This window comes from Mesoplodon bidens (assembly GCF_964165515.1).
Source record: "Mesoplodon bidens genome assembly, chromosome: 2".
Lineage (NCBI taxonomy): Eukaryota > Metazoa > Chordata > Mammalia > Artiodactyla > Ziphiidae > Mesoplodon > Mesoplodon bidens.
In genome coordinates this window covers 165,946,148-165,966,663 of record NC_138177.1, presented here as the reverse complement: position 1 = coordinate 165,966,663, position 20,516 = coordinate 165,946,148, and the positions used below count along the sequence as shown (strand labels likewise).

General features: G+C 49.5%; 2 protein-coding genes across 2 annotated transcripts; both read right to left on the bottom strand.

The window, feature by feature from the left end:
* Positions 1-224: 224 nt before the first annotated feature.
* On the bottom strand, positions 225-13,194 carry GPN2 (GPN-loop GTPase 2). The gene is made up of 5 exons (XM_081224133.1): positions 12,558-13,194; positions 11,815-11,971; positions 8,971-9,131; positions 4,274-4,404; positions 225-2,773 (listed from the first exon to the last, which is right to left on the bottom strand). The coding sequence occupies exons 1-5, from the start codon at positions 12,966-12,968 to the stop codon at positions 2,701-2,703; spliced, it is 933 nt and encodes a 310-aa protein (XP_081080259.1). The 5' UTR covers positions 12,969-13,194; the 3' UTR covers positions 225-2,700.
* A 189-nt stretch (positions 13,195-13,383) lies between these two features.
* On the bottom strand, positions 13,384-20,035 carry GPATCH3 (G-patch domain containing 3). Its single transcript, XM_081225280.1, has 7 exons — positions 19,597-20,035; positions 17,688-18,091; positions 15,980-16,154; positions 15,586-15,645; positions 14,860-14,981; positions 14,624-14,751; positions 13,384-14,122 (listed from the first exon to the last, which is right to left on the bottom strand). Exons 1-7 carry the CDS (start codon positions 20,027-20,029, stop codon positions 13,885-13,887), a joined length of 1,560 nt encoding a protein of 519 aa, XP_081081406.1. The 5' UTR covers positions 20,030-20,035; the 3' UTR covers positions 13,384-13,884.
* Between the last annotated feature and the right edge of the window lie 481 nt (positions 20,036-20,516).

The window sequence follows — 20,516 nt, the reverse complement described above, 5'->3', positions numbered from 1 at the left end:
CACAGGGAGATCAGCTCGGTGCTTTGTGACCACCTAGAGGGGTGGGATAGGGAGGGTGGGAGGGAGGGAGACGCAAGAGGGAAGAGATGTGGGAACATATGTATATGTATAACTGATTCACTTTGTTATTACAGCAGAAACTAACACACCATTGTAAAGCAATTATACTCCAATAAAGATGTTAAAAAAAGAGAGAGTCAGACAAAGATGTTAATCACAGCACCATTTACAATAGCAAAAAAAAATTGCTAACAACTTAAAGGCTAACCATGGGAGTCTGGATAAACAATGTTATAGCCATACTCCAGAATATTATCATGTAGACATTAAAAAGGTCCTTATAGTTTTAGTTACATGAAATAATGTTAACTGAAAAAAGCAGGTTACAAAGCATTAACAAGATATCCCACGTATATAAATGCTATAGCTATCCCTCTGAATGCATAGAAAAATAAGACTGAAAGAAAAAACACAAAATATACATTTGAATAGAAAATTTATTATAAATATTTAAAAATTATTTATCTGTGGTGGGATTACAGGTGACTGATTTTCATTTTCCAAGCTTTTCACTTTTCTATCAGGAGAAAAAGAAATCGTAAGGACAGTCGTCGTATGCTGACAAATCGAGGATGGTCTTTCTCTTACCCTGCGCACTTCATGCCGAGCAGACCCCACCTGGAAGCCAGACACCGCTGCTGTGCTGCACTGTGCTACCCCCTCCCAATCCTGACGGGGTAGAAAATCACGTTGGCATCAGTGGGAAGTGGACAGAGCTCCATTTACTAGAGGAGAAAACACCCTTGTTGTCACACCAAGGCCTGAATAAAGTGTGGAATTTGTCCATCCTTCTTCACTTGATGACTGCAGAGAATAAATGCTTAGGGTGCTTGCATATGAGGCCATAACGTTCTAAATGATGCTTCCTTCCAGCTGGTGTGCTTTGGTGACAGCTGGGGCCTCCAGGATGGGGTAAGCATCAAAACCCATGACCACAGCTATTGGTATTAGTTTCAAAAACACAGCACCCACCCTCATGCCCTAACTGATGAGGGATCTGTCCGGCAGCCTGGGTGTCATTATTCCTGGGCTCCAGGCCCCATAGGTGACTCACAGCCAGCCCCAGGCAGGGCCTCCTGGCCTCAGTTTCCCTGGCTTGCACTGTTGACACTCCCCACCCACTGTGTACAGTGTCAACAGGGATGACGTGCTCTGAACTCCTTAGATGAGAGTCAGAGGAAGGAGCACCCAGTTACCATCCCCTGTCCCGCCAGGCGTGGGAGTGGGGGTCGGCTGCTTTCACACCGTTCCAGCCCGAGGGGCCTCCTCACAGCCTCTTACTCTTCTGCCTTCTGCTCTGGTGACCAAACGTGAGAAGCAAAGCCCAGTCACCCCCATCTCAATGTGACTTCAGAACAGTTTTCCTAAATTGAATTCTCCAACTGTCCGAACCACCAGTCATCTATCTTCCCCCTGATTTATGATTCAGTAATACCCTACAGGTGTCTAAATTCTTTCTCCTGACTGGTTACAAACCCTGTGGGAGGAGGGCCCTGACTTTTCACCATTAAGTATTCAGCAAAGTGAACTATGAGAGACACAGGCTGACTGAAGTTCAAACTCCTCATCTTTCTGTTTCCTCACAGTAAAGTGGGGCTTAGTACTATTCCCCATCTTGTCTATATCCCTAGGAGCGACTGTGAAAGCCACACGAGGACTGTGTGTGTGGAAGCTCTTTGTAAAATGCGAAGCTCTTCCCATGTATTAACAGCACTGAGTGTCTGCAAATAAGATGACTGGCACGACAGCCATCTGTCCCCTTCTGCCTCCAGGCTACAGCCGGAAAAAAAAATCAAAATTAAAAAATAAGCCTGGGATGCTACCTACTGGTTGAAAATGTGAATTGCATCCAACCAGTTGCAAGAAGAGCAAAGGAAGCAAACACCAGTATTTCCAGCTTCAAGCCATCTTGATTTTTCCCACAGCCCTCATGATATCAGATTATATACTGATATTTTCCTTTAAGCAACTCATTTTGTATAAATAATTTCATGTTAAAGTCAACTTTTAATCACTACTATAAATGGAAAACTAGTTAACGCTTAACCTCAAAAAACAATAAAACCGTGACATAAATACAATGAAAATAAAACATTACAAGATCTGCTAGGAAGTGTTGTCTGTGAGACCCTCAAGTTTGAGGTTCACTGTTAAAACTGAAGATTAACCAAAGAGCATAACTGAGGACTGAGAGTCAACCCTCTAGTGTGATCCCGTGCTTTGGGGGAAACACTGCCCTGTAGTATGAAGAAATAGGACTCTTCTGAGGAAAGGGGACATTCCCATATTCCCAACTCACTCGGCCTGGATGATTGAAGAAAGTTTGGAAGCCACAAAAAGTAGAAGATAAACTCTTGTATTGTAGCACATTCCGTCACAGCCCGAGTGGGACCAGTATTGAATCCCTGGTGGCAGCGCCCAGAGTTCATGAGGCTGTGATTAGTGCTCTGCTTGGCTACATGTGTGGCTTTTGGCCAGAAGTCCTCTGCGAGGCTGAGTATCCCCTTGCCAGTCTCCCAGCTCCAGCTGGAGGGGCTGCCCTTGGATCCGCAGGCCACTGAGCTGTCCGCTGCTCACTGGGAGCCGCCACTCTCCCCAGTGCTGGGTCGTGTGTCTTGTTCTCCAGAGCTCAGCTTGTTGCTATAGCTGCATGGCCTCCTGCTCCACTGACTGCTCTGAGGGCGCCAGGTACTTCTCCTGCAGGCCCAGGGTGCTGAGGGAGGGCTCGTCAAGGCTGATAGCACAGGCAAGGATGGAGAACTGGTCTGGGTAGGATCTGACCTCTGTGATGCGTGCCCTCTAGCTGCGTCTGGAGGTTCCCCCCATCCCACTCCCTTCCTCATAATTAGAGCTTCAGGCAACAGGGAACAATTGGGTCTGAGAAGTCCCTCAAAGTAACCAGACCCAAGTGCTCCTCTATTTGCCTCTTGCCCACACTGCAGAGAAGCAGAGAACCAGAGAGCACTAACCCTCCAGCTCTGTGTTGTGGCACGTGCTCTGGAGCCAGGCCGTGGGGTTAAACCCTGATTTTGCCACTTCCTTTTTCTTATCTGTAATACAGAGTCGTGAGGAACTCTGTCAAATGAGACAACGAATATAAAGCGCCCAGCATGGCAACCGGCACACAGTAGGTGCTCAGCAAATGACTTCTCTGTGACTTCTCTGCTTCAGCTAAAGGAGGGAACTCAAGGGAGCTCAAAGAAAACAACAACTTTCTGCTTGGGCTATAGGGTGCCTTCTAGCTCTCTCTGGAATAGCTGGAAAGTGGGGCAGGAAGGACATCAATCAGAGTCACACAGGAAAAGACCACGACACTGCCCATGGAGCTGTGTGAGGCTGGCCGACCTAAGGCCTGGGTCTGGGGTCTGACTATGGCTAGGCTGGCCACCATGGCTCTTATACCAGAGGACTCCAGCGTCAGAACTTGAGATTCTACAACCAGGGAGAGTGAGGTTCCAATACATCCCATGGCCCCCTCAAACACAGCACAGCTGCCAGTTCCCATCCCTGCCACCCACGTGACAAACCTGCCCTCTCCTCTTCCTTTTCTTGCCTCAGTGACCACAACCACCCCCTAGCACTGACTAAACCAGAAACCTGGGAGTCTAACTTCTGCTCCACCTCCTTCTATCCCATAACCACCTGGTCACCAGCTCTGGCTGTCTGTCTCCTTCACATTTTTTCAGTCCACACCTTTTGCTATTCTCACTGCTAATGCTGCATCCCATCTCACCTGGAGGCTGTAGAGACTCTCCTGTTCCCAATCACATCCCTTAAATGCATTTTCCACACTTGGAGGTGCTTTTCAAGAACGTACATCTGATTGCGTCATGCTCCGCTCAACAACAGTATGCTGGTTCCCACTGGTCACCCGCGGCCGAAGTCCACACTCCTCCATCGCCTACCTCCTCCCCTTCCCACTGCATCTCCCTTTCCCCTTCACACTCAAGACACCAGGCAGACCGAACCCCCTGCATCTCTCCTCCTAAGTGGCCAGTGCTCGCTCATGCCTGGGCCTCTGTATTTGCTGCTCCTTCTGATCAAAGCCTCCCTTGTCCTCAGGTACAAACAACCCTGAAGCCTTCCAAGGGACCAGTTACTAGGGAGCCCACTGGTCAACATGAAATCAGTCATCTGCAAGGGCAGACATGGCCATTCCTGAGCCCCTGGCCTCCCGCTCTTGGCTGTGGCGGAGGCTAGCGAACAAGGATATGAGGAGAAGTGGAAGTCAGCTCCCACCGCGGCAGACATCACGGCCTCCAGGCTCCGCTGCTCCTGGACCCCAAAGCAGTAGCCATTGGCTTTATCCACAGCCTGCAGGACCCGCTGGATACTCTCCTTGTCCTGGGCAGGGAGGAGAGAAACAGCTCTGAGTGAAATAGAGGTATGTGGAATTAAGGTTGTACCAAACCGACTGCAGTCTCCAAACACCCACCTTGATCTTGCCTCATGAAGCCTCTGTCCATGCAGCTCCCTTGGCCTGGAGTACTTCTACTTGTCCCCAGAGGCCCGGCTACACCTCATCTTTCCTGACTGCCAACCCACCCAAATTAGAACAGATAAGCACCTCTACGCACACCTGCAGTCCCCTGGGTTTATCTCCACTGTGGCTATGACCCTTTCCATCTTACTATTAGCAAGTTATTGACTCATCTGCCTCTCCTACTTGACTGTGCACCCCTTGAGGTTGGGAACTTGTTTGTCCAGGCATCCCCAGTGCCTGGCACAAAACCTATCTAACAGTAGGCACCCAATAAATATGCACGTAACTTATTTGTTCGTCCACATAAAAGTGGTAAGAATGGTCCCTATATCACATCATGGGAAAGAGAGATCAAAATAATGCACCTACAGTCCTCAGCACAATGCCTAGCACAGAAAGCCTTCAATAAGTGGTAACTGTATGATTAATATTATAGGTTTCACCTCCTCGTTTTAGAGGAGAAAAGTGTGGCATTAAACAGAGAAGAGACAAGTTCCCTTAAGTTCACCCCCAGCAGAAAGGAATCTAACACGCACCTTTGTCTCCCAGGTTACCTTTGTAGGGTGCAAGGTGAGAGGCACAAGGGCTGGGTACTACTTTGCAAAGTCAACAGGCAGCTGCCCATCTTGAAGGAGGCTGAAAGACTTGTCCCTGGCCTTGGTCAAGTCCCTTGCTGATGACTTTCTGAACTCATCCTTTTTCGCACCGAGGAGGGAACACGTGTAGAGAGAACCCAGCAAAACAGAACAGGGGAGCTTCCCTGGTGGCACAGTGGTTAAGAATCTGCCTGCCAATGCAGGGGACACGGGTTCAATCCCTGGTCCGGGAAGATCCCACATGCCGCAGAGCAACTAAGCCTGTGCGCCACAACTACTGAGCCTGTGCTCTAGAGCCCGTGAGCCACAACTACTGAAGGCCGTGTGCCACAACTACTGAATCCCACACACCTAGAGCTCGTGCTCCGCAACGAAGAGTAGCTCCCGCTCGCCGCAACTAAAGAACGCCCGTGCGCAGCAGCGAAGAGCCAACACAGCCAAAAATAAATTAAAAAACAAAAAAACCGAACAGATAGGGCCAAAATTTGGTCTACCCTCTTTACTGGAATCCTGCCCACCACTGGTCTCGAAACCAAGGAGACTGAACGATAGTTGGACCTAGGACAAAGACCATTGTTTGAGGCCTCAAAGCCTCCTGGGCCTGTAGCCTGCTGTGCTCCCAGGCACTGCAGAGCCAAGAGCCAAGGGACAAGGCTTCTCAGTGCCCAGTACAGGCACCCCTCGGAGATACTGTGGGTTGGGTTCCAGAGCACCAAGGTAAAGCAAATTTCATGATAACGTGAGTCACACAGATTTTTTGGTTTCCCAGTGCATATAAAAGTCATGTTTACACTATACTGTAGTCTATTAAGCATATAGTCAATAGCATTATGCCCCAAAAAACAATGTACATACCTTAATTTAAAAGTACTTTATTGCTGGGACTTCCCTGGTGGCGCAGTGGTTAAGAATCTGCCTGCCAATGCAAGGGACATGGGTTCGAGCTCTGGTCCAGGAAGATCCCACATGCTGTGGAGCAACTAAGCCCGTGTGCCACAACTACTGAGCCTGTGCTCTGGAGCCTGCAAGCCACAACTACTGAGCTCGTGAGCCACAACTACTGAACCCGGGAGCCTAGAGCCCATGCTCCGCAACAAGAGAAGCCACTGCAATGTGAATCCCGCGCACCGCGACGAAGAGTAGCTCCCGCTTGCCACAAGCAGAGAAAGCCCGCGCGCAGCAATGGAGACCCAACGCAGCCAAAAAAAAAAGTACTTTATTGCTAAAAAATGCTGACCATCATCTGAGCCTTCAGGGAGTCGTAATCTTTTTGCTGGTTGAGGGTCTTGCCTCCGTGGTGATAGCTGCTGACTGATCAGGGTGGTGTTGCTGTGGCAATTTCTTAAAATAAGACAACAATGAAGTTTGCTGCATCAACTGACTCTTCCTTTCACGAATCATTTCTCTGTAACATGCAGTGCTGTTTGATAGCATTTTACCCACAGTAGAACTTCTTTCAAAATTGGAGTCAATCCTCTCAAATCCTGCTGCTACTATATCACGTAATATATACGTAATATTCTAAATCCTTTGTTGCCATTTCAACATCCTTCACAGAATCTTCACCAGGAGTAGATTCCATCTCAAGAAACCACTTTCTTTGCTCATTCATAAGAAGCAACTCCTTATCCGTAAAGTTGTATTATGAGACTGCAGCAATTCAGTGTCATCTTTAGGCTCCACTTCTAATTCTAGTTCTCTTGCTATTTCCACCACATCTGCAGTTACTTCCTCCACTGAAGTCTTGAAGTCCTCAAAGTCATCCACGAGGGTTGGACGCAACTTCTTCCAAACTCCTGTTAATACTGATATTTTGACCCCTTCCCATGAATCACGAATGTTCTTAATGGCATCTGGAATGGTGACTCCTTTCCAGAAGGTTTTCAATTTACTTCACCCAGATCCATGAGAGGAATCACTATCTATGGCAGCTACAGCCTTAAGAAATGTATTTCTTAAATACTAAGACTTGAAAGTCAAAATGACTCCTTGATCCATGGGCTGCAGAATGGGTGTTGTGTTAGCAGGCATGCAAACAACATCTCTATCACAGCTTAGATGCCCAGGTGCACTGTCAATGAGCAGTAATATTTTGAAAAGAATCTTTTTTTCTGAGCAGCAGGTCTCAATAGTGGGCTTAATAAACTATGTTGTAAACAGATGTACTGTCATCCAGGCTTTGTTGTTCCATTTATAGAGCACAGGCAGAGTAGATTTAACAGAATTCTTAAGGGCCCTAGGATTTTCGGAATCATAAATGAGCACTGGCTTCAACTTAAAGTCACCAGATGCATTAGCCCCTAAAAAGAGAGTCAGCCTATCCTTTGAAGCCTTGAAGCCAGGCACTGACTTCTCTCTAGCTATGAAAGTCCTAGATGGCATCTTTTTCCAGTACAAGGCTGTTCTGTCTACATTGAGAATCTGTTGTTTAGTATAGCCACCTTTTTTTTTTTGGCCACACTGGCCGCTTGTGGGATCTTAGTTCCCCAACCAGGGACTGAACCCCAGGCCCTCAGCAGTGAGCGCAGAGTCCTAACCACTGGACCGCCAGGGAATTCCCAGTGTAGCCACCTTCATTAATTATCTTAGCTAGATCTTCTGGATAATTTGCTGCAGCTTCTACATCAGCACTTGCTGCTTCACCTTGCACTTTTATGTTATGGGGATGGCTTCTTTTCTTATACCTCATGAACCAACCTCTGCTAGCTTCAAACTTTTCTTCTGCAGCTTCCTCATGTCTTTCAGCCTTCATAGAACTGAAGAGAGTTACAGCCTTGCTCTGAATTAGGCTTTGGCTTAAGGAAATGCTGTGGCTGGTTTGATCTATCCAGACCACTAAAACTTTCTCCATATCAGCAATAAGGCTGTTTTGCTTTCTTATCATTCCTGTGTTCACTGGAGTAGCACTTTTCATTTCCTTCAAGAGCTTTTCCTTTGCATTCACACCTTGGCTAACTGTTTGGCACAAGAGGCCTGCCTAGCTTTTGGCCTATCTTGGCTTTTCAACATGCCTTCCTCACTAAGCTTAATCATTTCTAGCTTTTAAAGTGAGAGTCATGGGACTTCCCTGGCGGTCCAGTGGTTAAGACTCTGTGCTTCCACTGCATGGGGCATGGGTTGGACCCCTGGTTGGGGAACTAAAATCCTGCAGGCTGCATGGCCAAAAAAAAAAAAAAGTGAGAGATGTGAAGCTCTTCCTTTCACATGAACACTTAGAGGCCGTTGTAGGGTTATTAATTGGCCTAATTTCCACATTGTTGTGTTTTAGGGAGTTTTAGGGAATAAGGAGGCTGGTGGAGAGGGAGAGATGGGGGAACAGCCAGTCAGTGGAGCAGTCAACACACAACATTTGTGGATTAAGTTCACCATCTTTTTTTTTTTTTTTTTTCAGCCACGCCATGTGGCTTTCGGGATCTTAGTTCCCTAACCAGGAATCAAACCTGTGCCCTCAAAAAAAAAAAAAAGAAAACCTGTGCCCTCAGCAGTGAAAGCACAGAGTCCTACCCACTGGACCATCAGGGAATTCCCAAGTTCGCCGTCTTATATGGGTGCAGTCGATGGTGCCCCAAACAATTATAATAGTAACATCAAAGATCACTGATCATAGATCATCATTAACAAATGTAATAATAATGAAGAAGTTTGAAATACTGTGAGAATTATCAAAATGTAACATAGAGACATAAAGTGAGCAAATGCTGTTGGAACATGTACTTGGTTCAATGCAGGGTTGCCACAAGCCTATAACTGGTTAAAAAAAAAAAAAAAAAAAAAAGCAGTATCTGTGAAGCACGATAAAGCAAAGTGCAATAAAATGAGGTGTGTTTGTACCTGGATGTTGAGAGGGATGAAGGAGACCAGGCTGTAGTCTTCGATGAGCTGCACCAGTTTCTCATTGAGCTGACGGTAGTGGCGGAAGAAAGGATCAGAAGCCAGGTGGTCAAGCAGGTAGGAGAGGTCCAGGACCTCTGTGTAGTAGTCCAGGTTGAAGGCTAAGAAGAGAAACTGGTTAGCACAGGGAACGATAGTCAATATCCTATGATAAACCATAATGGAAAAGAATATAAACAAAGAATGTATATATATGTATAACTGAGTCACTTTGCTGTACAGCAGAACTTAATACAACATTGTATATCAACTATACTTTAATTAAAAAGAAAAGAAAAAGAAGAGAAACTGGTGTTCAGGAGCAACTGGCGTCAGGCTAAAGACCTGAGGACAGGGACTGTATTTTTTTCCTTCTTCCTTTGCCTTCATTCACTCATTCACTCACTCACTCACTCACTCACTCACTCATTCATTCATTCATTCATTCAACAAACATTTGCTGAGGCAGTGAAATGAACTTACTAAGAAGAAAATACTTGATTTCACTTGTTGGCTCTGCCACTTACTAGCTCTATGGGCAGTTACCCACCTCATGGGGCTACTGTGAGGATTAAGTGCTATAAACCCCAGTGTCTGGTTCAGAGAAGTGCTTGATCAGTGGTAGTAAGGTAGAACATGTACCAATAACAGTGCTTGGTCCCTGCCTCAAAAAGCTCATAGCCAGGCAGAGCTCCCAGGACCTGGCACACTATCTAGCGCCTCTATCTAGCAGGATGGCCTCTTGGGAAAATCACTTTCCCTTTCCAGGTCAGTTCCTTCTTAGTGTAAAATGAGAAGATTAGACTAGATGACTCAGAGGTCCCTGACTCAGTTCTATGAATACAAACTTCGCACTAAGAGAAGGAAAGTGGGCCTCCCTGCACTGTCCACTTCTGCCTGGAAGACTCAAGCAGCTGGGCTACTCAGCAGGTCTGTCCCAAAGTGAGCCGAGGGAATCAGGCTATTGGGATCGACTGACTCACTCCCTGAGCTCTGCTTCCTGTGTTCTTATCAGCTCTGATTAGAAACTGACACCCCTGTGCCTGCAAGGAAGAAATGACAAACTTCTTGGATTGCCTGACAGGTACATTTCTCACTGAGAATGCAGAAACTGCAGCCAGGTACACTTGGTTTAAATTTTATCTCAGTTAACAGGCTAGCTGAGTGACTGACCTTGGGCTATTCATGTAATGTCTCTGGGCCTCAACTGCCTGATCTGGTTTGTACCTCAGTCTCTTGTGAGGATGACTGGCAAGAGTCAGAGCTAGCAGTGTAGAGGACCAGCATGTGGCCATCTGGGCTGCAGGCTGTGAAGGGGGAGACAGGCTTGGGAAGACACAAATCTGGACACAGATAAAATGGGGCTTTTTATCCCCATCCTTCCATGTCCCAACAGGCAGCCAGTCACCCTCCCTGGACAAGGCCCTGACACTTCACTCTCCCTACAACCTCCCTTCCTGCTCACTGCTGGTCATTTCAGCTATTCTTCTCTAGGTTCCTTTGTGGCTGAAGATGCTATTTAGGGAACTAATGACCCAGTCAGCAGGGCACTAATTTTTCAGGAAAAAAAATGTTGGCCATAGACCCCTAGGCAACGCCCCTGCCTCATGCCAGCCTACTTCTCTCTCAGTCTTTCCCACCTTGACGAACGGCACCTTTATCTGTCCACTGGTTCAGTCAGAAACCTGAGAGTCATCCTTAATTCCTCTGTCTCCATATCCAATCCACCAGCAAATCCTACTTCTTGAGTAAGTTTTGAATCTATCTACTTCTCTCCATTCCCACTACCACTGCCTGGGCTGCTGCAAACACCTCCTACAGGATCTCTGTTTTCATTCTTGCCCCTTTCAATTCACAAAGTAGCCAGAAGGGCCTTTTTAGTTCATGGTGTTCCCTTGCTTCATATTCATCAATGGCTTTCCTCTGTGTTTCAACAGTACAGGTTCTAGCCCCTGCCCACCCTTCCCCTGGGCACTATCTCAGCTACCCTGGGCTCCCTTCACTCCCCATCCCCTTTTCCTTGAACACAAAAAGCTCTTTCCCAGGACTTCCCTGGTGGTGCAGTGGTTAAGAATCCGCCTGCCAATGCAGGGGACATGGGTTCGATCCCTGGTCCGGGAAGATCCCACATGCTGCAGAGCAACTAAGCCCGTGCGCCACAACTACTGAGCCCGCGTGCTGCAACTACTGAAACCCGCATGCCTAGAGCTTGTGCTCTGCAACAACAGAAGCCACCGCAATGAGAAGCCCGCGCACCGCAACAAGGAGTAGCCTCTGCTCGCCGCAACTAGAGAAAGCCCGTGCACAGCAAAGAAGACCCAACGCAGCCAAAAGAATAATTTAAAAAAAAAAATTGTGGTTCATGTGAAATGGCAAAAAAAAAAAAAAAAACCAACCCACCAACAAACAAACAAAACTCTTTCCTTAAGGATTAGGGAAATAGAGACCCCTATTGGTCCCTCTGCCTAGGAACAGTTCTGCCTTGGCTGGCTCCTTATCACTATTCTGGTCTCAGCTCAGATGGTACTGTTCACTCCCCTCACTCCCAACCACTCACTATCCCATCACTTTCTCCTAATTCCTTCATAATACATATCACCATCTGTAGCTCTCTTGTCTCCAAAACCCAGAACAGTATCTGGCACAGAGTGGCACAAAATAAATGGGCAGGGGTCAGACCTGACTGTGGCTACTATCACCAGGCCATGCATGGTCCCTGGAAGCAGCTTCCTTCAGCTGAGATCTCTGCTTCACTCCAGCCCAGCCGCTGCCCTACTTTTTGCCTGTCAGAACAGGATCTCTTACCCAGCTTCCCATAGTGTTCAATGAGGTCCATCTTGGAGAGGAGGTTGACATGGGGCAGCTCCACATGCAGCATGGTGGCCAGGGAGGTACACAGTACCGAAATGAACTTGGCAGGGTCGGTGCAATAGTGAGAATCCACCAGGTGGACAGCAGTCAGCTGGGAGGGAAGGAAGAGACAGGGTGAGAGTGGCCTGAGGAGGCAGGGAACATTAGGGCCTGTGTCTCCCCCATCAGATTGGGGACTTCTGAGGGCAAAGGGAAAGTCTTCCCATTAGTTTTTTCCTGCTTCTGTTTCATTCTAATAGCCACAGTCATTTCCTTATTCCAGATGTGGGGCATCTTTTCCTACAAGATGCCTTGCACTGAGCCTCCCAGTGGGCAACTGGTTCAATTCCCACTGCACCTGACTCTATTCTTTCATTTTCTTTTGCCCACAAGTCACAACAACAATTACCACGCCACTTTCCACATAACCCCTTCCATACTCCCAATAATCCCAAATTGGGTATTGACACGTCCATTTTACAGATGAGAAAACTGAGGTTCAGGGAGATAAACTGACTTGCCCAGGACCACACAGCGAGGCAGTGGCAGTGGCAGAGCCAGAATTCGAACTCACATCTGTTTTACTCTAAAGCGTCTTGGCCCCTACCTCGCTGTGGGACATGGGGGCGTGGCATCTGTTCTCCTCCCTGTCTCAGTTCCTCCACCTGCAAAATGGGCCTGCCCGTCCCCAGACGCACCCTGAGGTCCCACTGCGCCATCTGGGAGAAGATGCTGCGCAGGGCTCCGTGGTGCGTGCAGAGCTCCACTTGGCCAGGGCAGTCGAAGAGGAAGTAGTGGCCGCGGAGGGGGTCGAGCTTGGCACGCAACCAGTCCAGGTTGGCCTCCAGGTACTCCATGCAGTACAGCAGGCCGCCGTTGGGCCCCAGCTGCAGCGCATCCATCACGTCGCCCAGCCCCACCAGCTCGCCCACGTCCACGGCGCACTCGTACGGCAGCCCCTCATTGGCCGGGTCCAGGTTCACCACCGCCACACGCCGGCCCAGCGCGCGCAGGAACTCACTCATGCCCAGGCAGTACGTGGTCTTCCCCGAGCCCGGAGGGCCGATAACCGCCTGCCCAAAGGCCGTGGTCGGAGCGGCCCCCGCCATGGGCAGCCGGCACACGGCCCCGTGCGGAGCAGGTAAGCTCTGCAGGGAAGCAGGGCGGGAGCCAAGCCGGAGACGAGAGCCGAGGGCAACGGGATCCCCGACGTGCACTTCGTCGGGGGCCGGCGGTGATGCCCGGCGGTCGCCTAAGGAGGAAGAGCAGGGACCCGCGCGATGTGAGGCGACCAAATGGCCAGGTACTAACAGGACCAGTACCCGACTTCCGGACGACGTCGGAAACAGCAGGGCCGGGAGAGGAAGTCCCGCCCACACGGCGACGACACAGCTTGGCGCCGAAGGGCGTAGTGACGTCGGTGCGTGGGGCGGACGTGGGGGCCTGGGGGAGGGGGCGGTTACTTTTCTGGGGATTTCCCCACCTTCCTCCCGGCCGAATTAGAAGAGAAAGAGAAATTCGGTAGTAAACTTTTTTATTCTCTCGTCGGGTCGCAGACCCGGGACACCTGCAGCGGACTCTCCGCTGCCCGGTCCCAGCCAGTTAAGGGTAGAGGTGATGGAGGGCCCGCCCCAAGACCGTCTCTTCCAACCACAGATCCTCTCCTCTTCCATGTCCCTTTTCCCCTCTTTCTGGGCTTCATGCTGAACCCACTCCCACCCTCCCCTTGCCTCCAGGAAGGTTGTGACGATAACCTCAGTCAATCCAGTTTTCAAGGTGCTGGGGGAGGCAACAGGAGCAAGCCCAAACAGGGACTAGGGTTAGGAGACCACCGAGGACAAGTCATTAAGCCCTATCATCAAAGGGGAGGATAGGGGGCTTTTTGTAAAAATGCCCCTGAGGTAGACAGGCAGAAGGCAGGTTCTGAACAAGCCGCGCAGGCTGCTGCTCCCAGAGTTCTTTCTGCTTCTGTGGGAGATAAGGCCAGGCAGAGGGCCACCACTGTGCAATTATGAGTGATCCTGATTAAGGAAGCCCTTGAACCTGCCACTCGGGCTCTGAGGGGCTGTCCGAGGCACAGCTGGAACCCCTCACAAAAGCCATATCTGTGCGAAACTTCATGCTGGTGGGTGGCTGGCGGCGGAGCAGCGACTCCCCCTGGTCCTGGGGTAGGGGCTCATCGTAGATGGTGGAGATGAGCCCTAAGCCAGTTCCACGGGGCCTCTTCGGTTGCCCAAATGGCTGGAGCTTCTCTCCATGGTACCTGGATCAAAAAGAGCTCTCAGTGAGAGGGCTGCTATCTCACCGCAGTAAAGGGGTTGAGAAAGGACAGGGTAATAGCTACTACGTATCTGGTTTGTCCCAAAGACTGAGCACTTAAATCTGGATCTTTGCTCTCCAGCCCCCTTATCCATCCATTGACAGTGCCAGCAACCCGAGGCCTCACATACTGCTTTCATTTTAAATAGTACACGAAATTTAGAACAACTGTCACCACTCTGTGACTTACAGTCACTTTCTAATAGCAATCATCAAGTCCGAGCTCCTCAGACTTGGGGGAATGACTCCCCCAGGAGATTAATGATCCTGTCAAGCCTGAGGACTCAGTCTTGAAAAAATTAGCGCCAGGCATACTTTTTCCTTCTAATTTTGTTTTGAAGTTCATTCCCTAGGGATCTCTAGCACCCAATCCAAAACCAGAGGGAAGAGGGTACAGCTGAAAGGCTCACTTAGGCTCCCAGGGAAGTCCCTCACCCATACTCACCCCAATCCACGCTTGCACCTGGGGTGCTGGCCATCACTATCCAGGGCCTCGGGGACCCCTGAGCACCCGCTGCCCAGGCCCTGGCCCTCGGCCCAGCCCTGCCGCTCCATCACCTTCCGCCCAATGCCCTGCAGAGGGAAGGGAGAAGACTTGAGATGGGGGTCCTGTGGGGGTGGGGAAGGGAATGAGGGTAAAGAAGGAAAAGAGAGGGGTCAGCGGGCTGGCACAGTGCTCACCTTGGTGTGGCGCTCGAAGGTGCCCACCTGGTGTCCGATCACGGAGCCGGCCTCCTGGCCATCACGGAGTCTCCGTTCCAGACGCATCTGGACAGAGTCTCGGGCATCTTTGTCTCCACCATCTGAGGAAGTAAAGCCCAATTTGTGGAAGGGTCTCTCTCAGCAGAAGGGGGGAAAATCAGGTTTCTAGGCCCTCCTCACAAGATTTAAATATTCATTTTTATGGTGTGTTATTACTGTATTATTATTTCTCCCATTAGACTGGGAGCTCGCCAAGAATAAGAACCAAGCTGTCCCATCTTACAGATGAGGAAACTGAAGTACAGAAAAGTCAAAGCCAAAAGATGAGAGAAGGAATTAGGACCCAGGTCTCCCCTTCCCACCCCCCAACCACCCTAGGTCATTTCCGACTCCGGAATCTAAATGCTTAACCAGAGCCCGAACTCCTGACCCTCCCACTCTACTAGGGTCTGCCCATCACAACCAGAGCTCCCTGAGGGCTGTCGCCACATGTCCTTCCTCCACAAAGAAAGGAAAAAGGCTCTGCCCACAACCAGCACATACATGCACTCAACTAGCGATGTTTTAAGAGAGGAACCCTCTCAGCGGGCTACCCCAAGGGAACTGGTGCCCTGTCTCAGCCTCTGCTAAGCCAGTCTGGTAAAGTGTCACTGCAAGGCCAGGGCACCATTCCACCTCCCAGTACTGCAACCTCTGGCCCAGTACCTGCATCGTAGTATACACTCATATCCACATCCCAGTCGTCGGCTGTTTGTTCATCAAAGTCTGCAGAGAGAAAAGCATCAAGCAGAGTAAGCCAAAGACTCTCAGTTCTGTCAAGAGTTAAATCAGACTTTCTAGAACTTGGGGCTTTTGATTTTATCTTCAAATCTCTCCTCTGAAGGGGGATCATGCAGAATTTGTAGGAGGGCATTTTCTCTCCACTCCACTGATCCCTCACCCCTAGAAAGGATCGCTGGTCTCTCATACACGACCAACGTAAGCCTCTTCCCTAGCCCTTTAGTTGGGCTCACTGCCAGGGAACCCACCGTGTGGAGCAGAGAGACCTGAGCGAATGCAGCAGGGATCACCCCTGCCCTTGCCCGGGTGCCAGTGTTACCTCCTTCCTCTTCCTGCCAGAATTGGGCGTCAGTGTAGAACACCAGGCCTGAGCCGCCCTTCTCCCACTTGAGCTCGATCTCCTCCTCAAAGAGCCGCTCAGTGGTCCGCTCCTGCCCGGTCACGTCCTCATGCAGCGCTTCGTGCCGCTCCCACTCCTCACCCTGGTCGTCGTCCTGGGAGAAGGTGGGGAGAGGTGACCTGCCTGTCCAGCTTCCTGACCTCAGGCCCACGAGGAGGGCAGCTCAGTGCACAGGAGGTCCCATGGATGGGACCTCAGTTCCTTTCCTCCAAGTTTCTCTGAGAAGCAGCACTTTCTGGCCCCTAAGTCGTGACCAAAACATCTCTCCATGCCCCGTTTCTCAACATACTTGGCCCCTTCCGCCACAAGCCTGACTCACTCTTATCCCTGGCTTTTGGCCATGTTGTTCTCCCTGCCTGAATATCTGCCCTCCTCTCCCACCACCACCTCCTCTTCCCTTGGTTAAATCCTCCTCATTCCTCAAGTTCTACAGCTCACATGAGGTCCCCCACACTGAGGCCCACAGCACTCTCACTGGTCTCTGAATTTCTCACTGCTAATCAATACACCCTGTTTATGCCTTTCTACATTATGTCCCAAAGAAAGAAGGGACAGGAACTAAACCTACCTACTGTGTCAGGCCCTTCACATACCTTAGCTCCTTTAATCACCCCAACAACCCTGTGAGGTTAGTACCATTATTCCCATTCTACAGGTGAGGAAACCTCGATTTAGAGGAGTAAAGTGATTTGCCTAAGAGAGGGGCAGAGCCAGCGTTCAAACCCATACCATACCACATCCCCTTTCCAGATGCTGGTTCTCTCCCTTCAGGGAGCTTGAAGGCTCTCTGAGGGAAGGAAATGAGTCTTAGAATGTCTTTGGAATCCTGTGCTAGCCCCTGTGTTTACAACCGCTTGACTGGACTTGTGGAATGATAGAATGACTCCTGGCTTGAAATCTTGGGGACTCCTGCCCCAGTTAAACTGCAGGAGGTCTCAGGAATCACTGCTACAGAGCAGGTGCTGGAGAAAAGGCAGGACAGTACCGCACACTAAGGATGTGGTCCAGATGTGTTAGCAACTCTGAGCTGGGAACTTCGAAGACACAGGTCAATTACTTCTTACCCAGAGTATGCATTTCAAAAAAAAAGTTTCCCAACAAATCACACCTCTCCTGATTGTACGGATGAACAACCAAGTTTGGAGAAAGAGGTAGAAAAATGTCTATTTCATTGATAAAGTTAGAGTGGAGGCTAGTGTTCAATCCACAGACTCAAGGTCAGAAAACAGAGGCGACTTCTCAACCACATAATGAAAGCACAGAAGTTAGACAAGCAGGGAAGGGGACTGGGTTCACATCCCAGCTGTGCCTCTGCTTCCTTAGGTGATCTTACCTCTTGGTCAGTAGATTTCATCAATGAAAGGGACCCTTACATTTCTTCTGAAGGAATGAAAAGAAGACCCCTTTGAGAATCTTTTGATAAAAGCTCTGGCCCCTCTCCCAAAGACACGTATACCTGCACGTGCAAATGCAGTTTTACGTTCAATGTCAGGGAGTTCAAAGTCTTTGGAAGCCTCCAGAGAACCCCAGGTTTAGAACTCTGGTAATACACAATTGAAGGGTGGTACTGTTAATGCCTTGGCCTCTCTAAGCTGCCAGCAAGGACAAGGTGGCTCTCTGTACTCACGTCATCTGAGTGTGACTCTTCTTCCTCTGGCTCTCCACAGGGGTTGGCTGGTACGTCTGCCAAGCAGGTTCCCTGGGGTATCTCCTCACCTTCGGCTGTGTACACAAGTTCTGTCTGCTCCACAGTCTCTGAGTCCTCATACTTGAAGGGCACATTGCCGTAGCGCCGGGAGGAACCTGTCTTGGGGAACTGGAGATGCAGCTGGGTGATGATCCGAGGGGGTAGACGGCAGGCCCGGATCAACTCCAAAAAGACCCGCAGGGGAGTCCCCACATTCCCACTGGGCATCAGCACCGGTGGGTTCAGCTCTGGCAGTTGCTTCAGGTCGGCCAGTGTGAAGGCTTCACTCTCAGCCTTCCGACTCTGCAGTTCCTTCCGGGTCTTGAAGGGAAAGGAGTCCAAACCTTGGGAAGCAGGGAGAAGAATCGCTCTTGAAACCTAGAAGTCTCCAACACTTGAGCCAGAAACTGTTCAAGGTTTAAATCCTTTAGCCTAATGCTGTTTCTCCCTTTCAAACTTTTCCAGAGTCCCTTCCTCTGTTCCCTGACCAGAACCACCTAGTAATCTCATGCCATTTCTCATCACCTAGGCTAAGCTCACAAGTTTCTTCCAGATCTGGTTCCTGATGACCTTTTTTTTTTTTTTTTTTTTTTTTTTTTTTGCAGTACACGGGCCTCTCACTGTTGTGGCCTCTCCCGTTGAGGAGCACAGGCTCCGAACGCGCAGGCTCAGCGGCCATGGCTCACGGGCCCAGCCGCTCCGCGAAATGTGGGATCTTCCCGGACCGGAGCACGAACCCGCGTCCCCTGCATCGGCAGGCGGACTCTCAACCACTGCGGCACCAGGGAAGCCCCCCCTGATGACCTTTTGATTCTCAACTGCCACCAACCCTCAGCCCCTGCACACGTCATACCATGTGTTCCAATCACATCAAACAGTTTAACATGCCCTGAGAATTTCATGGGCTTTCACATCCCTGTGTCTTTGCAAATGCCGTTTACTTTGAACACCATTCTTTCCCACCAACTCCTGTTTATCTTTCAAGATCCAGATGCAAAGCCACATTTCCTAATCCTTCTAGGAAATGGGTTTCTCCCTCCTCTGTCATCTCACAACAGTTGGTGTTAAAGAGCACAGGCTCTGGAGCAAAATGCCCAGTTAGTATTGTGACTCTGTCACCTTGTAATATAACATAACTTCTGTATTCTTCAGTTTCCTCACTTATAAAATGGGTAACAATAGCTCCTACCTTATAGGATTGTTGTGAGGAGTCAATAAGAAAACGAAAAGACTTCGAATGGTGCCCAGTAAGTGCACAGGAAGTGCTCAGTAAACGTTAACAATTAGAATGGCATCTCTGTGACACTTACCTTTTTACAAATCTGTCTTCCTCTCTGGATTCTAAGCACAGACTGTGTCCAACTGTTCTCTGCATACCAGCTAGAGTCACACTACGTCTAGCAATACAGGCTAGATTTGTTGAATGAATAAATTAGAGGGCCCTGCACTGTGCTCCCTGTTTCCCTATCAAAGTGATTTCCCATGAAAATGGGAGCCGTCCAGAGAAAAGAGTTTGTCTCTTCATTTGCATCTTGTCAACAGAGGACTGGGTGGGGAGCAACAAAGACAATACCTGATTTCCTTTTTCCCCTTCTATGTCAGTGCAAAATCAAAAGGGTCTCGGAATAGACTTAATAAATTGGAAAGATCATCTGAATAGGCCTCTTTGTTTTTTTTTCCCCCCGAGTTTTTCTAACGTGCGAGTTGAGCCTGAAACTTTGTCCAGAAATGATATAAACTCCTAAAGAGCCCTAACGAGAGACCTGACTTATCCTCAACCATCCTCAGGAACGGTGCCTCTGTTCCAGTGCCTCTAGTAGTCCCAGTCTATTATCTCTCCTACTCGTACCTGAGGCCTCAGTAGGTAGCCGAAGTCTGCGGATGAAACAACGACCAGATAACCAAGTCCCCTGAGAATCCAGCCACCGGCGGCCCGAGTACATACGGAGAAACCTCTGGGCTTGAGTTGGCCCCCGTACCGAGACGACGCAGCAGCAGGTGCGGGTCTGGGCGGGAGCAGAGTCCTGAGTGGAGAGAGTGCGGGCATCGTTGAGTGAAGTCTGGGCGAGACCCTGGCGGATAGGAGTTAGGGTAGAGTCGGGAGCAGTCTGGGGAGGGGCCCGCTCAGGCCGATGCCGGTAGTGGAAACAAAGGAAGCCACAGCCGCACTGTTCCCGGAACTGGCTAAAGTAGCTCCGTAGCTGGGCTGAGCGCAACTCCGACGGGATACCGCTCACTATTAAGTAAACTGCCGCCTCTTCCGCCGCGCTGGACGCTGCCATCTTGGGTGTCACATGATCGGCTGGAACCAACACTCGCGAGGATATTGCGAGGGGCGCTGAGGTGCTGCAATAAATACTGCGTAACCGGTGATTAGTTCGCCGGGGTTGAGGACGTGGAACCAAGAGCTGGGAAAGCACGGAAGGAAGTCGCTAGGTCCCTCTCCCACAGACAGAAGCCGGTGGTGATGGGTAAAACTGACCTGAGAATTGGGGTTACGGCTCTCTTTCATAAGACGCTAGTGAGGATCAAATCAGAAGCCTGAGGGAGAGGCAGTGTTTAAGAATTTTAGCTGTTGGATATCTCCCAAACCTAATCGCTATTCTTTATCAGTTTAGAGCCTTTTCAGTCGTAAATCCATTTATGCTATCAAAACATATTGGTGAACTCTCACAAATCAGTAAGAAAAAGATAATCCAATTGAAAAGTGGGCCGAAGACCCTTCACAGAAGAGAAACATATGCAATTAACAATGAAAGATGCTCAGTC

Coding starts and splice junctions, on each gene's coding strand:
- GPATCH3 (XM_081225280.1), bottom strand. CDS start 20,029: ATGGCAGCGTCCAGCGCGGCGGAAGAGGCGGCAGTTTACTTAATAGTG. Junction 18,092..19,596: donor GCTACCTACTGAGGCCTCAG/GTACGAGTAGGA, acceptor CTGCTTCCCAAG/GTTTGGACTCCTTTCCCTTC. Junction 16,155..17,687: donor AAGAGTCACACTCAGATGAC/GTGAGTACAGAG, acceptor ACCTTCTCCCAG/GACGACGACCAGGGTGAGGA.
- GPN2 (XM_081224133.1), bottom strand. CDS start 12,968: ATGGCGGGGGCCGCTCCGACCACGGCCTTTGGGCAGGCGGTTATCGGC. Junction 11,972..12,557: donor TGGCGCAGTGGGACCTCAGG/GTGCGTCTGGGG, acceptor CTTCCCTCCCAG/CTGACTGCTGTCCACCTGGT. Junction 9,132..11,814: donor TGAACACTATGGGAAGCTGG/GTAAGAGATCCT, acceptor TTCTCTTCTTAG/CCTTCAACCTGGACTACTAC.